General features: G+C 42.1%; 2 protein-coding genes across 2 annotated transcripts in view; both read left to right on the forward strand.

Annotated features, from left to right (window-relative positions):
- Nucleotides 1–39: 39 nt before the first annotated feature.
- Nucleotides 40–16,828, forward strand: part of OPN3 (opsin 3) — a 42,001-nt gene continuing 25,212 nt past the window's right edge. Inside the window, exon 1 of the mRNA XM_046678310.1 lies at nt 40–503. Within this exon, the coding sequence (XP_046534266.1) occupies nt 131–503 (373 nt within the window). The 5' untranslated portion in view covers nt 40–130. The remainder of the gene's footprint in view (nt 504–16,828) is intronic.
- CHML (CHM like Rab escort protein) lies at nt 925–8,458 on the forward strand. Its single transcript, XM_046678305.1, has 2 exons — nt 925–3,945; nt 4,094–8,458. The coding sequence occupies exon 2, from the start codon at nt 4,429–4,431 to the stop codon at nt 6,388–6,390; it is 1,962 nt and encodes a 653-aa protein (XP_046534261.1). The 5' UTR covers nt 925–3,945; nt 4,094–4,428; the 3' UTR covers nt 6,391–8,458.

Here is a 16,828-nt window from a genome sequence, read left to right on the forward strand (position 1 = left end):
CGGGGCGGGGCGGGCGGCGGGGCGGGGCGGGCCCGCGCGCACAATGGCCCGAGCGGGCGGCCGAGCCCGCGCCCCACCCAGTGCAGAGCGCGTCGCGGGCCGGGCGGGTGGCTGAGCGCCTGGCCGGGCCATGTACGCGGGGAACCGCAGCGGCGGCCAGGGCTCCTGGGAGGGCGGCGCGGCGGCGGGCGCTGAGGACCCGGGGCCGGCGGGGCCGCTGAGCCCCGCGCCGCTCTTCAGCCCGGGCACCTACGAACGCCTGGCGCTGCTGCTCGGCTGCCTCGGGCTGCTGGGCGTGGGCAACAACCTGCTGGTGCTCGTCCTCTACTCCAAGTTCCCGCGGCTCCGCACGCCCACCCACCTCCTGCTGGTCAACATCAGCCTCAGCGACCTGCTGGTGGCCCTCTTCGGGGTCACCTTTACCTTCGTGTCCTGCCTGCGGAACGGCTGGGTGTGGGACGCCGTGGGCTGCGCGTGGGACGGCTTTAGCAGCAGCCTCTGCGGTGAGTCGGGCCTCCTGCGCTCCTCTGCACACTCCGGGCCCTGCCTCGCCCCCGCCCTGCGCGCCCCCCCCCCCCCCGGCCGTGCCCCCCCGCCCCCGGCTGGACCCGCCCCCCCCCCCCCCCCCCCCCCGGCCGCGCCCCTCTGCTCCCCACCTGGCCGCGCCCCCCTGCTCCCCGCCCGGCCGCGCCCCCTGCTTCCCCCCGGCCGCGCCCCCCTCCCTGCTCCGGCCGCCTCCCTGCAGCTCCTCACCCCGCCGGCCCTAACGCAGCCGGGCTGCATCCCAGCTCCCCTTTTAGCTCCATCTCATCTCCTGTCTCTGTGTTCACCTCCTCATAGAATTCAACAGGGCACGAAACAACGTCTTTTACACTTTGTGGGAAGAAACGAGGGACCCTAGAGTCAAGAGATTCAAGAAAAAGTGATTAACTCGCGAAAGTTGGAGAGGGTGATGAGAAGAGATTTAATTCATATACTATTTCTTTCCTAAAATGAAACATAGAAACCTAACAGAGTAGCAATGTGTAATTTTTTTTAAAAAAAATGTTGCTCATTAGCTGTTGTAAACCTTTGCATGCTTCCCGGGAAGTGAGATCTTTTAATTCAGGTCCTCAGAATGCAAATTGGCATGAGCCCCATAAACTATTTTTACTATATTTTCCTCCCTGTAGGTTCCAGCACACCAAAATCTAAGGTGAGGTTGTACATGGCTCAGGGAATCCCAACTCAGATGAACAAATAATTACCTGTGCAGCCAGAAGGTTTCACTAAAGTAGAACTGGATTGTTAATTGAAGAGTTATTGAAACGATACTGCTAATCCTTAGGGGACATTTAAGTCTCGCTGAGCCTTGACATTTTGAAGGATGATCCACCCAGCGTATCATCGAAGTTGTGGTTTTCTCAGCGTGGAGAAGAAATTATCTTTGTGTGTGTGCTCCAGAAATTTCGTTTGTACAAAGATTTGAAACTTAGGAGGGGTCTGTAAGTGTATGTAGTGGGGATATAGATACCTATGTGATTACACTCTTCATATTAGCTTAAAATACCTGGTCAGGCATTTTTTTAGGCAGGGCTAAGCTTTAAAGAGGTGATTCAAGCTCAAGCTTAAAGTGTCGTCATTAATGCTCCCTAAAATGGGTGGGAGGGGTTTGGTACAGGCAGGAAAGTTCTTATTTAGGAGAAGTGCTCTTTCTGTGCTGGGAAATTCTGTTTCTGTCCCGACCTTATGCCCGGGAGTTTGAAAACAAGGGTATATTGAGTTCTTTATTAGTACAAGGTTCACCCTCTTCCTCATGGCTTCCCTCTGCGCCCCCACCCTGCTGTGTCTGTCTGCTGTCGCTTCCATCCTTTTTCCCTCCTTCGTCATCCCTGCTCGGCTCCAGTCCCCGTCAGAGGGGTTTTCTAAGACTGCCGGAAACATTCACCACACAGTATTTTGCCTGATGACTGCTCTGTTTCTCTGGGCATTTGCTTAGTGCTTTCAACCATGACTTTATCCCTGCCTTTCAATTAGGGGTGGAAACTCTGGGGTAAGCGATTGAGAGACTTGTTTAAGCCCTGGGAGACCAGTCAATTGTGGGCTATGATGGGGCTTAAAAATTCTTAGCAAAGATTAAGAATTTTTTCGCCTGGGGTAAATCCCAAGGATTGTGCTTCCAGGTAGGAGTTAGAGATGAAAAGGAGGGGCTTCCCCCTTTGTTACCCCTGAGCAGGAACGAACCAACCATGGAGTATTGAAGGGGAGGAAATAACAAAATGCCAGAAGTGGCTGCTTGCTCCAGAGGCTTCTGGAGAGGCTGCCCTGTCAGGTGGAAAGACTGCTGGCCTGCTGGCACGAGAGTGGGTCCTACTCTCCATTCTCTGGCTAACCCATCTTGTGGACTTTCTCAGCCGCTTAACCTCTCCAGCCATCAGTTTCCCTATCTCTTTTATGGGGTAGTGGAGCTAAATGTTCTTTAATTTTGTCTTGTCCTACTTGCTATGTATTTTGAGGACTTCTTTGATATCTGTAGTTAGAAGGTGCCTGGTTTTAGCACTTAGGCTTGTATCCTCTCCTCTTACTTCCACCTTCAGCTCTGTTCTCTTCTAAGCCAGGAATAAGCACATCCTATGGTTACACTTCTTCATATACTCCCATGGGTTCCATCCTCTGCAACCCTACTGTAAGAAGGCAGAATAAGCCATTCAGACACTTACATATATATATGAGTAGGCCAGGCAGCCGCTTCATCCTGTGCTCAATTCTTGATTTCTCAGGGAATGCTGAAAACAAGGACTCCCTGATATCCTGGAGGCAGAGGCTTTGACTAGATAGAACTATTAAGATTGTCATTTCACTTAAATTGACCAGTCAGTTCAGTGAACTAGTCAATTTACTCTTGAATGGCTTGTTTTACAAATGTCCAAGATAATTGATCATCTTAGCCTAGGTGGGCCTGGTTTATACTGATCTCGATTTTGGTAAGTTTGATGGTTAGGGAAATCAGAGCTCAGAGAACTCGCACCCTTCCTGCGCAATGAGGAATGACAGAACGGCCCCCTAGCAGATGCTGTGTGGAGCACTTTAGCCTAAAGACTTCCAGCTGAGTGTGCCTTTTCCCCCTTAGCTTTTCTATCTCTGGCCACACCCAGTGCCACACCAATGTTCTGCACATGGAATATAGCCAGTGTTAGGCCCAAGGTTAACAGGAGAGCCTTTCTTCACTACTGCCTCCTACCCCTGCAAAAACAAGAATAGACAACATGTTAAGCTTGGCAGAGGGTGTTGAGACAGACTTTTCTCTTGGGAGACAGAGATTCAAGGTCATAGAGCCAGAGTCCGGCAAAATGCAAGCCATGCCATTCACATATTAGAAGTAGGTGTTATTATATTAAGATATTTTAACATATGAACCCGGGAATTTTCCTTTTTAACTTACACCTAAAAATATACATGTGCATATGTATTTTCGTACAAAGATTTGTTATAAATACATTTTCCCTTCAGTAGACCTATTTTTTCATGCACTTAAATATTTTAAAATGACAGTTATTTTACTGAATTAATCCTTTTGTAATGATCTGACTGGTTAATTCAGTTGAAATAGTCTCATGTTGATACCGTGAGATCCTAAGGGTGGGTGGGACTTGGGAAAGTCAGCTGTCCTAGGATCACCCACAGACTGTATTGGCCACAGAAATATTCCTATTCATGATATTGTGCACATAGTATGTAGTCTGTTTCCATAAACACAGGGGAGCCACACTTTCTTATAGGCTAAGCTCACAGCGCGGTATAATTTCATTCAAATATTAATTTTCTTAAAAGCAAAAGTTAGAGAATTGTATTATGTTCATTCTTCTTTATTTTTGTGGAACGTTATCACGTCCATTCTTCATGACTGAACTGCCTGATTTGGAGGAGTATATCTCTATTGTTCATTTTCAAGAAATCAGACAACAGGTGAGAGAGCACTGAATAACTTGCTTTGGTAGAGGCTTCTGTCCTGCTAACGAGCCAGGCTCCAGTGGATTGTGATTGCTGTTGCATGAAATTACTTTTCTCCTAAATCGTTTACAATTGTATTCTTTCTTGAATTTTCTTCTTTCAGAGGAGAGTTCCAGTCAGAAATGCATGTGTGATGCATTTTGACATTTACTGCTAAGGTGAAATGCAGAAATGAAAACAACACATCCATTTTAGTATTCTCGATGTGATTAGATGTACTTTGTCGTGTTTTTATGCTACTGACCTATAAGAAAAAAATATTAAAAAAGGGTAAGAGTTAAACAGCTAGGACCTGCAACCTTGATACTTCTGGGATGAACTGGAACATCACAAGGAGAGATTTCATTACAGCATATTCACACCTCATCTGAGCCCTCAGCTGAGATTCATACACATTTCCTTCATTGGCAGCTGTCACCAGATGCTCTACCTCCCAGGATGGCGGACAGTCTCCCGACAGAGTTTGATGTGATTGTAATAGGGACAGGTTTGCCTGAATCCATCCTTGCAGCTGCATGTTCAAGAAGTGGTCAGAGGGTTTTGCATCTTGATTCAAGAAGTTACTATGGAGGAAACTGGGCTAGTTTCAGCTTTTCGGCATTGCTGTCCTGGTTGGAGTGTCAGCAAAACAGTGACCCTGGGGAAGAAGGTTCTGCTGCGTGGCAGGACCTGATCCATGAAACAGAAGAAGCCATCACCCTTTGCAGCAAGGACAAAACCATTCAGCACACAGAAGTGTTCTGTTATGCCAGTCAGGATGTGGATGACAATACTGAAGAGACTGATGCCCTACAGAGAACTCCTTCCTGGGTAGCACCCACTCCCCTCACCAACCCTCTGGTTCCAGCATGCTTGTCTGAAGAAACACCCTCTTTGTGCGTTACAAGGCATGAGATGCCTGCCAAAGACACTCCAGAAAATGATGGAGAGATTTCGCCAGAAGTCATGGATGTAGAGGAAACCCTGGCGAAAGAAAATAATCGTGGAGATAAAACTTATACACACACAGTTTCAGATGGAGCTAAAGATGAAAACAAACTTATAGTGGAAGATAGCACTGATCAACCAAAGAGAAATAGGATTACTTACTCTCAAATAGTTAAAGAAGGCAGGAGGTTTAATATTGATTTGGTATCAAAGCTGCTATATTCTCAAGGATTGCTAATTGATCTTTTAATCAAATCAAATGTTAGTCGTTATGCAGAATTTAAAAATGTCACTAGGATTCTTGCATTTCGAGAAGGAAAAGTAGAACAGGTGCCTTGTTCCAGAGCAGATGTCTTTAACAGCAAAGCACTCACCATGGTTGAAAAGAGGATGCTAATGAAATTTCTTACATTTTGTTTAGACTATGAACAACATCCTGAGGAATACCAAGCTTTCATGCAATGCTCTTTTTCAGAGTACTTAAAAACTAAAAAATTAACCCCCAACCTCCAACATTTTGTGCTGCACTCAATTGCAATGACAGAGTCGTCTTGCACTACAATAGATGGCCTTAAAGCAACAAAAAACTTCCTTCAGTGTCTTGGCCGATTCGGCAACACCCCCTTTTTATTCCCCTTGTATGGCCAAGGAGAAGTTCCCCAGTGTTTCTGCAGGATGTGTGCAGTTTTTGGTGGAATCTATTGTCTTTGCCATAAAATACAATGCCTTGTAGTTGACAAAGAATCGGGAAGATGTCAAGCAATCATAGATCACTTTGGCCAAAGAATAAATGCTAAATATTTTATTGTGGAGGACAGTTACCTTTCTGAGGACACGTGCTCAAATGTGCAGTATAAGCAGATCTCCAGGGCAGTGCTCATTACGGATCAGTCTGTACTAAAGACCGATTCAGATCAGCAGATTTCCATTTTGATAGTGCCTCCGGCGGAACCAGGAATGTGTGCTGTTCGGGTCACTGAACTATGTTCTTCAACGATGACATGCATGAAAGACACTTATCTGGTACATTTGACCTGTTCATCCTCTAAAACAGCAAGAGAAGACTTAGAATCAGTGGTGAGGAAATTATTCATTCCATATGCTGAAACAGAAACAGACAGGGAAGGACTTACAAAGCCAAGACTCTTGTGGGCTCTTTATTTTAATATGAGGGATTCCTCAGGAATCAGCAGAAGCTCCTATAATGGCTTACCTTCCAATGTTTATGTCTGCTCTGGGCCTGACTGTGGACTAGGAAATGAGCACGCAGTCAGGCAAGCTCAAACGCTTTTCCAGGAGATCTTTCCAAGTGAAGAATTCTGCCCTCCACCTCCTAATCCAGAAGACATTATCTTTGACGGCGATGACAAGCAGCCAGAGGCTCCTGGAACCACTAATAGAATAATTGCCAAACTAGAATCTTCTGAGGATTGCAAAAACCTAGAAAACCATGAGAACCACCTTCAAAATTAGAAAAAAGCAAACTGGAAAGGTTACTTTGGGCTTTCACCATGGCATCAGAATATGAGTATTAGAAGTGGTTATGTGATGAATGCTATGCAAATATTGTCCTTAATTGTCTTTGAGACATTCAGTCATTGGATGCTTTGTTAACCTATTGGTCACTGATTTATTGGTTTTTGGACTTCTTTCTGTTTCAGAATGGGCTCCATGATTCAGCCTCTTAAACAGGACTAGCTTTATTTTAGGGCTGGGTATATGTGTGAGGGTTCCATGTTAGCAGCTGTGCTTAAAGGAAGGTAATATTGCATCTGCTAATGGTCTTCTGATTTAATTATTGTCTACAGTAACAATAATATCTAAGGAGTATTTTAATTGCTTTTGCAGCTGACACACACACAGAGTAAATTATGTGGGTCTTTTGTATATAATATAAACGTATAGACATGGTGGGAGCAACAGCAGCTGACTCAAGTGTCAGTACGATAAAGTGCACTTGTCTGGAATTGTTGAAAGATTAGCTTTGCATGATCCTTTATTTGTGAAGGTCTGATGTTCACAGTACATCTTGCAGCTTCATTCTCCTGCTTGACACTTGTAACCCATGAGCAGTGCTGCCACCACAGTCTTCTGCATTCCAGAGTCCGAGAGTTCAGTCAGTAGTTAAAGAGCTCATTCTTGGGAAGCTCATTCCGAAGATCTAGGGGATAAGATTAGTTCTGGTTTAATACTTCAGAAAATTTCTGCAGAGCCCTGCTCTGGCACCTCAAAGAAAAGAACTTAACGTGTAACTCAGGCCAAAAGAAAAATTAAAATTGCCGCCGGAAAAGGGCCTTCAGAATGGCAGTTCTGCAGTTCCTAAGGAGGAACTGAGGGAGGCATTTCCCACCCAGGCCTTCTTTCCCCAGGTTTCTCCTGAGGGTGAAGTAGTCCACCTTGTTGGCCAGATCTGCCCCTCCAGTTAGCAACACTCATGCAGCCGATAGGGGGGCCTCAGAGGATTTGCCATGTCCAGGTGACTGCCTTCATGATCACTTGGCCTCTTGGCTGGAATCTAGAGGATAGAAACATTTTTTGTTCCCAGAACCACTAGAAGTTGTAAAGCTGGTTGTACTGCAGTGGTGAAAGCCTGTGGAGCTGCCGGGAGAGGTAAACTTCCTTCCCTTTTGGTGCCGTTTCCACCCCTGAGATGGAGAATGATAATCCTATTGGAAGAGAGCCCTTCAATGGCAGTTTTTGTTCTGGAATAGAGCATTTACTGTGTAAATTACTCATTACAGTTTTTCTCAACAACCCCTCGAGGCAGATATTGTTGAATACATTTTCACAGAGGAAATAAAGAATTGATAATGTGCTCAGAGTCTGGTATGTGGAAGAGCTAAGACTGGAATCCGGACTTGCGTGATTTCAAAATCTTTCCACTAAGAAACTGTTAGAAGAGTGCAGGTTCTGGAGGAGAAGGAGAGGCGCCCGGGGAATCAGTGTAGTGCTGCTGGTGAAGCAAAGTGGACAGACGTTGGTCTCTCAGCGTACTGAATCAGAGAAGTGTGAAGACTGAGATTAACTAAAAAGATAGTTTAGGGCTGTTGATCTCACTGAAGCAGAATTTGGCTAAGTTTTAACAAAATAATGCTTTTGAATAATCTGTCTTTTGATCTGAACATCTCATAAAGGGATACAGATGTTACTAGGCCAGAATATGCTCTGAATGGTCTTTTGTGCTCTTCTGTATGTGAGGAAAATGAAACAAGAAAGATTGAAGTAATTCACAGCTTACCAAAAGTAGAGAAGTCTTGAGTTTGTATTAATATTTATATACATTTTTTGCATTATAGCAAAGTAGTATTATTGGGTGGATCCTAAGATTTAAACCTATCAAAACAACTGAAATGCCTAAAATAGATCTAAAAAATAGTCATTAAAATGGAAAAGAATTTAAGATGAGGGCTGGCCCAGTGGCATAGTGGTTACGTTTGTATGCTGTGTTTCCACAGCCGGGGGTTCACAGGTTAGGATCCTGGGCGCAGACCTAGCACCGCTTGTCAAGCCGTGCTGTGGCAGCATCCCACATAAAAGAGAGGAAGACTGGCATGGATGTTAGTTCAGTGACAATCTTCCTCAAGCAAAAAGAGGAAGATTGGCAACAGATGTTAGCTCAGGGCCAATCTTCCTCACAAAAGAAATAAAAAGAAAAAGAATTTAAGATGATAAATAAAATGGAAGTGAAGGTAATCCAGACCTATTGAAAAAAATTTCAATTTCAGTATCATGAATATTCTTATTCATAAAAACTAGAGAAAAGGAACAATGAGAAATTGCAAAAGATGGTAGAGCCAAACATGATGGAAACAGGAAAAGAGTGTTAGAGCAGTCCAAAATAAGGGTGGTTTTAAAAACTAACAAAATGAATATATTACTTTCTTACTTGAATGCAAAACAACAAATTGGAAATGAGAAAAGTTATAACCAATAAAAAGCATTAAAAAAATTAGGGGATGTTATAGACTAGTATAGTTTTCTGATGAGTTGGAATTGTACCCTCATTGGTGAACTTTTTCAAATGAATAATATCTATGTCAAAGAATAATATCTATTTATTTATCATGAAGGATGACATGCTAATATTCGCATTTTGAGGCAAATAATGGCCTAGATATTAGAAGTCAAGCGTTTTGAAAAGGGTCTCATTCTGATCAGATGCAAAACTCAAAATAGAATATTAGAAAATATACAACATATAATAATAATTATTTCCTATGACTCAGGATTATGAAACTGGTGTTCAGCAGAATAACTATTAAATCAACATCAACAGAACAAAAAAGTAAAAATCCAAAGTATTAACTAAATATGACTTAAAAATCTCAGTAAAATTCATTATGCATCTTTGATTTAATTATCTCTGTAATGATTTTGTTGATTTCTCATAGTGTGATAGTTACTGAAAACATTGTTCCTATTGGAAAAACGTATAAGAAACATTTCTCAAGCAGAAACTGAACAATCTTGGCACCACTTTTATTTATATATAATTGAAGAAGTTTGTCATTGTAATAAAACTTTAATGAGCATTCACAAAATGAGAAAGGTAAGGAAAGAAAGCAGCACAAATATTTTCTATTAACATGGCTCTATAACTAGCGAAACCCATGGTGTGTAAGCATACTGACTGTGAAGGACTAATTCAGAAAGTTGCAGGATATAAAAATTTTAAAAGTTAATCTCATTTTCAGGTCCCAGCAGTGACAAACTACAATTTAAAAAATATATATTAATATATACGAGCCAAAGTTATACAACTATATTGAGATAAATTAAGTAAGATGCTGAGGTAGAAGCAGGCTGAAGGAACTACAACCTAGTGTAATGGAAAAGAAGTAAATAAGGAGCCCGAAAACCAAAATTTTATAGTCTTGACTTCATCTAAGGAATTAGATCTACTTTACATATGATAACACAGTTCATTCCAGATGAACTAAAATGTTAAGTATAAAGAGGAAAATAAAAAGACTACAATTCTCATCCCAATAATGGTACAAAGGAAACTTTATGGCAATGAAAAACATTATTGACAAGGTAGATATCAACTAAAATAAAAATGGAAAGTCTGTACTAAATAGGAAGAAGACAAAAGAAGCAGAAGAGATGGCGTAAAAAAAAGCTACTTGCATTACACATGGATAAAATGCTTAATATTTTGTAAAAAGTACATGCAAATTCATAAACCTTTCTGCTCTTTACTAGGCAAATTTATAAAAGGATTGGCTACAAATGAGAAGGTACAAATAAAAGTCAATTCTTAGAATATTCAGATTTCCTAATATGAAAAATGCAAAGTGAACAACTTTGACCTTGTTCATGCTATTATATTAGCAAAAGATTTTTAAATCACGTGTCCTCGTAGTAGCAATGTTATATTAGTAGTTTTGTAAAGAACTGTTTAGACGAATATAATAGGAACTCTCTAACCAATCTATCTTTTGATAGATCTAACTCACTTTGAGTACCATATGCCCAGGGAAGTATTTAAGAGAAAAAAAAGCTACTTGTACAAATATATTTCTAGCAATTCCATTAATCTGAGTTAAAAAAAGCCCAATAATAAGGAAATGGATCAGTAAATTTTGATGTATTGCTATTGCTATCATAGACTTATTTACTCATGAATGTGGATAAAGGTCAAATCGTATGGAAAAAATGTTTAAATGAGACTCAAAAGTGTTAGAACACATTATTGTATTTACTGATTATATTTGTGTGAAAATTTAGGTCTCTAATTGAAAAGAATCAGAAGAAAACATAATTAATTGGAGTTTCACATTAAGGGGTTCTTTAATTTTTTCTGTAAAATACTGATGTGTGCAATAAAAAAATAAAAGATTAATTGGTAAAATGTTTTACTAAGTTGATGAGAAAATTGTTGATTTCTTGGAAACTTGTAAAATTCTCCTTTAAATGGAAAAATATATATGTTTTTAGATGTTAAAGTCAAAAGATAATCTCCAGAAACACGACAGAAAGTTTTACAGCTCTTGGTGGCAAAGAATTCTTGGTCAAGATGGACTTTGTATCTTATCTCGGTTGCCCAGTATTAAGAAATACGAAGGTGTACTGTGACAATAGTTTTTTTAAGTGGAAACCTCAGAGCCAGAGGTGGAAATCATAGAAGTAGTATTAATGCGTTCCAGGACATCAGCATGAAGACGTTTCATACTAATTAAAGTATGGCCCCTAATCCAAGAACACACTTCATTTGGGAGTCTTGGAGCCTAGGGAAAGGAAGGATGGATTTGGATTCGCACAAGTGGCGATCGAGTTCTTATCCTTGTAACCGACAGCCACATGTATTCCCATGTCAACAGCAGGGGACACAGTCCCTCCAGCTTTCTGTAAGGCGCGAACAAAGAGTCCGAGTGATTCCCGTGAAAGAATCTGACCCTGACGTGAGTGTTAGGACCGCAGATCTGTAGAGCATTTGTAGGAAGGCCGCTTTTCCCCTGACAACTCCCTGTTCTCGTGTGAACCTCAGGACCACCGTGTAAGGTAAGAAAGGACAGGTATTTGTCTCCATTTTACAGATAAGACTTGGAAGACTTGAGTGACTTGCCTGGACTCTCGCCTAGTAAGTATTCAGATCTTAACTAAAATTGAAATGTAGCTGTTCTGCTTTGCCTCCATCTTAAGAGAGTTATTTATTGCACATGAGTGCATAACACATAAATCACTGTTTTAAAAGTGGTGGCTTCTAGAATTTTAGAATACATTTATTTTTCAACAAATAAACAAAAATCCTATAAATTAAAATCTGCGTAAAGTGGTAACCTCTGGGGTTAGAAGAGGGAGAAGAGAGTTGATTATTTAAGCTCACACCTGAAGTCAGAACAAACTTTCTTTATCCTGGTCTTTATGTCAAGAGCTTCATTTTTTTATATACATTATCTTTATTGGTTCCTGCTGATGTCCTATAATTTTGACATTTGCTTGTTGCTAAAAATATGTTTAACGCTTAATACACTCTGAGCAACTAATATGAGTAAAGGGATACACATTCTCAGAAGAAAAGGAGTGACTTTGGATTCAGAGGTGCAGGATTGACAAAGTCCCTGTTTTTACTTCAGTCAGAAGAAATCCATTGTATAGTTTTAAAGAAAGAGGAATCCTTGGGGACGTTAGTGCAATGGGGTTTATGCCAGTTCTTTTTGTTATAGGTCGTGTAGTTAGAGCCCTTAAGCACCCCATTTCTGTTTGTTTGAGACTTTTATTGTTCCTTTATTTATTCATCCCTTATATCCAAAAATCAGAACAGAAATATTACTAATCCAGTATGGGGAAGTATTATTTTTTACATCATCATACATTAATATATGTGTAAGTTCAATTTATAGTTAAAAGTTCTTGTGCCGATGTCAGTATTTTTATTGTCCATTATAAAGAAGAAATTTCGGGGATCGTACTGCTGAGGAAGAGCAGGAAGTCTTGTTTTTAGGCAATTAATTAGGTTAATTTCCTAATATGATTTCTGTGAAGGATTATAGAGAAACGAGCTACGTGTCCTGTTCCTCTAACAGGCCCGATTTATGATGACATAACATTATTTGTAATGCCCTCTGTTGTTGAAACGTAAATACCAACCAGGTGTTTATTAAAAAGAAAAAGCAAAGGATGAGAACTGCTCTGGAAATGGTTTGTCATGAGACTGTAATCTCCTTTAAAACAGTATCTGTGTGCTGTCCCTCTGTGCTCCCCACGGCGTCCTGCACTGCATAGGCTCCAGAAAGAAATGTGCTGTTTGAAAGCCCGAGATCTGCTCTTCGGCAGGAACCACTGCCTCCATCCGTGCCCAGCGCTCCCCGCTTCCCTCCCCTCTCTGGTCCACATTGCTTCCTTCTGAGGGTTTATAGCAAACTCCAAAACAAAAGAGAATTAGGGAATATTTCTCATGCTGCCCCAATGGTTGGATACAGATTAGAGATTTGATGGGGTTTTTTTAAATCATTCATCTCATCCAGAAATAAACTCTGCAAAGCAGTTATAGAAATGAAAGGATGATGTCTTTTTTGTTTTTCTGTTTTTTGTAATGTTCCCTTATTACCTTTTTAGATGATGTCTTTCTATACGTTGCGAATAACTGCCTCAAAATTAATGTAAAAATATTCTAACTTTCTATTTGGAGGCGTGCTGTTCACTTGACACACTATGGGCAAATTAGTCCAATTACATGTATATAATAATATCTTGTGAGTTTCAGCAAAGCCAATACAAGAGTAAACAAGCCGTCTTTAATTGAATTGTACACACATTTACACTCACTGATGGGTCCCCAAGCGATGAGATAGTGCAACAGCTTGACGTTTTTGTAGATGGGGTTAACTATAGACAATACCTAATTGTGATGGAATGAGTCAGTATTCTTAATGCAGAGAAGAGCCTGAACTAGGTTACCGTGCACCGTGAAACATAGGGTCCAACGCAGTGTGACATTTACTGAGCACTGTGCCCGGTTTCTGTCTAGACCAGAAACACAGAGAATAGCCATAACTAACTGAGCTCTTACTGTGTGCCAAGCTCTTCTCTAAGTGCTTGCTGTGTTTATCTTATTTAATTCTCCTAACAGCCCAGTTGGGTAGGTGCGCTTATCATCCCCATTTTGCAGATGGGGAAACAGGCACTGCAAAGACAGAGAGCTTGAGTGAGAGATCACAGCTGGGAAGTGGTGGACCTGGCTTCAAACCCGGGCAGTCTGACTCTGTAAATAACCCACAGGCAGGGACTGCAATGTGATGTGGTCTTCAGAGAGCTGTCAGATTCAGTCCAGGAACTGTTCTCATTTCTTTATATATATTATCTCAATTTTTAAAATAACTCTGTGAGGTAGAAATTAATGTTCCCATGTATAGATGAGAAATATGGCTCAGTAATGCTGAAAGTTACAGAATTGGTAAGTAACGGAACTCCCAGTCCATTGGGGCTGACATTGATGCACAATTAGCCACTGTATTAATCAGGCTGTGATCATTTCTATGATCTAGGTATAGATAAACTTTAATGGATGCACAATGAAATTATTTTAAGTCTGACTAGGGAAATCTGGGAAGGCTTCATGAAAGAAAAGACCTGGGCTCTGAAGGTTGAGAAGGATTTCTGTAGGCTGATATGAAAAACAGCATTCCATGCAGGGAGAGCTGCAAAAACGAAGGCATGGGGACACTGAGGACGGCGCCTGGCTAGAGTGTGGTGTGCACTGAGCTGGTGTGGAGAGATGGGTTGGGTGCCACAGGTCCAGAGCATCAGCGGTCTTGACCATGCCAACTCTCGGTGGTCTTGAATGCTAGGGCACTTTTATTCAGTGGATAATGAGGAGCTGTTGAAGGCTTATGTTTACAAAGTTTAGCCCGGTGGCAGTGTGGAGGGAGGCTAGAAAGAAGGAGCAGAGATTGGGTGCAGATGACTGGTAAGGAGGGAAAATATGATAAGACCTGGGTAGGGCAGAGTGATGGGAATGAAACAGGCAGAGAAAAACTTGGAAATATAAACATAGACCTGGAAATGACTATGTTATGGATAAAATAGAGAAAAGAATTGAAAATGATTAAAATTTCAGCTTTGGTACTTGAATCAGTGTAATCCATTTAACCGAGATTGGGAACAGGTTTTGGGGAAAAGCAAATGGGTTTGGTTTTGTCATACAAGGTAACCAGGAGGTGGTTCTAGAAGGTCTTGGAGGGCTTTGTATGCTAAGGAGTTTTGACTTTGTCTTAGTGGAGCAACACTTAATGTTACTAAACAAGGAAATAGGTTGCACTTGGGTATATAACTGGCGTCTGTATAGAGGATGAATCCAAGGGAGGCAAGGATGTAGAAAGGAGACCAGACAAGAGGCTATTACAATAGTTTGGTGAGAGGTAATGAGGGTCTGAACTGGGGCCTTAGTAGGACAGATTTGAGAACTCCGGAGGAGATTAAATCAGCATGACTCAGCGACTGATTGGGTGTGAGTGCTGCAGGAAAGGAAGAGAAATCAGAAGACAATTGAGAAAGAGCTGGCGGATATGGACCTGTTGGGAATGCAAACATGTGCCCTGCTGGGTTTGACGTAGTGGGTCCTGCCCCTGGATTATTCCTGGACTTGGAAAATTCCTTTTCTAGGATTCCTTGGTATATACTCTTTCTTTTCTCCTGGGCTTGTTAAGCCTCAAGGATATGAGTCAGAAGCTGACAGTACCTTGATTACCAGTGTGTCTGAGACTTACGCCAATAGAGAACACCCAAGCCAATGATGGGAGGAGAGACAGCCCTGCTGACGCTCTTTCAGACCCCTCACTTATGTGGCTCACAGTATATTTCTGTTGGACACTGTGCCGGAAGCCAGTGCCGCTTTGGACTTGCCGGTTGCATAAAATAATCCATTTCCTTTCTCCATAAAGAAAAAAGCTGGTGTAGAAATAGGAGACGAGGTAGGAGAGACGTTATAGGTCCAAGGGGAATTTCAAAAAGAGCCTGGCCTGAAGTGTTGATATTGCAAAGAGGTTAGGTAAACTAATGTCTTAGGAATTGATTGATTTATCGATTGATGAAATTCTAGAGCAGAAATTCCAGAGGGCAACTGTAATTCCTACTGGGTAGGTGGTAAGTTGTCATGCATTGTTACATAAATAAGGGAGTAAAACAAGTATGTGGTGATGTGGTGGTGGCGATTTAATTTATCTTCTGGTGAGTATTTTGGCAGGTTGTATTGAAAGCGTCAAAATTTTGTACAACCTTCCTGTCTAACAATTATATTGTCAAGAATTTATCCTAAGGAGGTAATCATGGATGTATGTAAACAGATAGCTCATGGATTACAGTGTTTGTGGCTAACACTTATTAGGTGTGTACCATATGCCAGGTGCTGTTACAACTGCTTTATGCACATTAATTTTCTCTTAATCTTCATCGCAACTCTGTGAGGTAGTTAGATACTAGTCGGCCCATTTTACAGTTAAGAAAATTAAAGCACCAAAGGATTAGCTTGTTGAAGGTCACATAAAAAGTGGAGGGTACGGAACCGAACGTAGTGCCCTTGATGGCTAGGCACACTGTCTCTCCTCATGGCACTGTTAGAATGTGAGAAATCAAAAGGAATCCACAGACCTGCAGTGTGCCATCTGAGAGCACCTCTTCCAGAAATCAGCATTCCACCAAGCAGCCATCAGGACCCAGACCCTGGAAACACTCTTTGCCTCCTCCTGTCCCCTCAAAAGATAATCAGAGCAAATCCCATCCCACCTCACATCCCTGCTGGGGTCAATTGTCGCCGAAAGGGAAGTCGTCGCCAGTCAGCCGTGACAGACCACCTCTCCACGGTTGAGTCTGTCTCTTGATCTGGTCCCGTCCTGAACTCCCCCAGTGTGTGCTCAGAGCCTCCCTCCCTCTATCTCCAACTTCTTCTCTGAACAGTTCCTCTACTCCCTCACTTTTCCTTAGTAAGTAAAAGTACTTACTGGCTGCCCCCAAGGACCCTGATTTCCTACCTCCAAGCAGAAGCTGATTTCCCCCTAATGCCCTGTTAGGATTTTGTTAGATTAACGTTTGTTAAGTGGAGCACAGAGTGCTGGATGCTGAATCCCAATTTACCAACAGATCACAAAAGAAGTTGAAATAGAGTCTATTACTCACAGATTCTGGAGGAAGTACCTGGCATGCCTCGAGGGGTCACACGGGGAGGTCAAGGGAGAGTACAGACAGAGAGAGGCAGGATCTAGGACACATGGCTTTATTAGGGTCCACATTTGGAGTGCTTTGGGGTTCCTGGGCTGAGGCTGATTGGTCAATTCAAACCCAAAGAGCGGGGCTTGGTACACTACCTATGGGGCGCAAGGGGAAGGCCCTGGGAGGCAGGGCAGCTGTGGACACGAGGGCTGTTGTGGAAGTCACATCAGGAACATACATTTGCCGTGACTCGAGGCTGCTG

The sequence above is a fragment of the Equus quagga genome, chromosome 12, assembly GCF_021613505.1.
Source record: "Equus quagga isolate Etosha38 chromosome 12, UCLA_HA_Equagga_1.0, whole genome shotgun sequence".
Classification (NCBI taxonomy): Eukaryota; Metazoa; Chordata; class Mammalia; order Perissodactyla; family Equidae; genus Equus; species Equus quagga.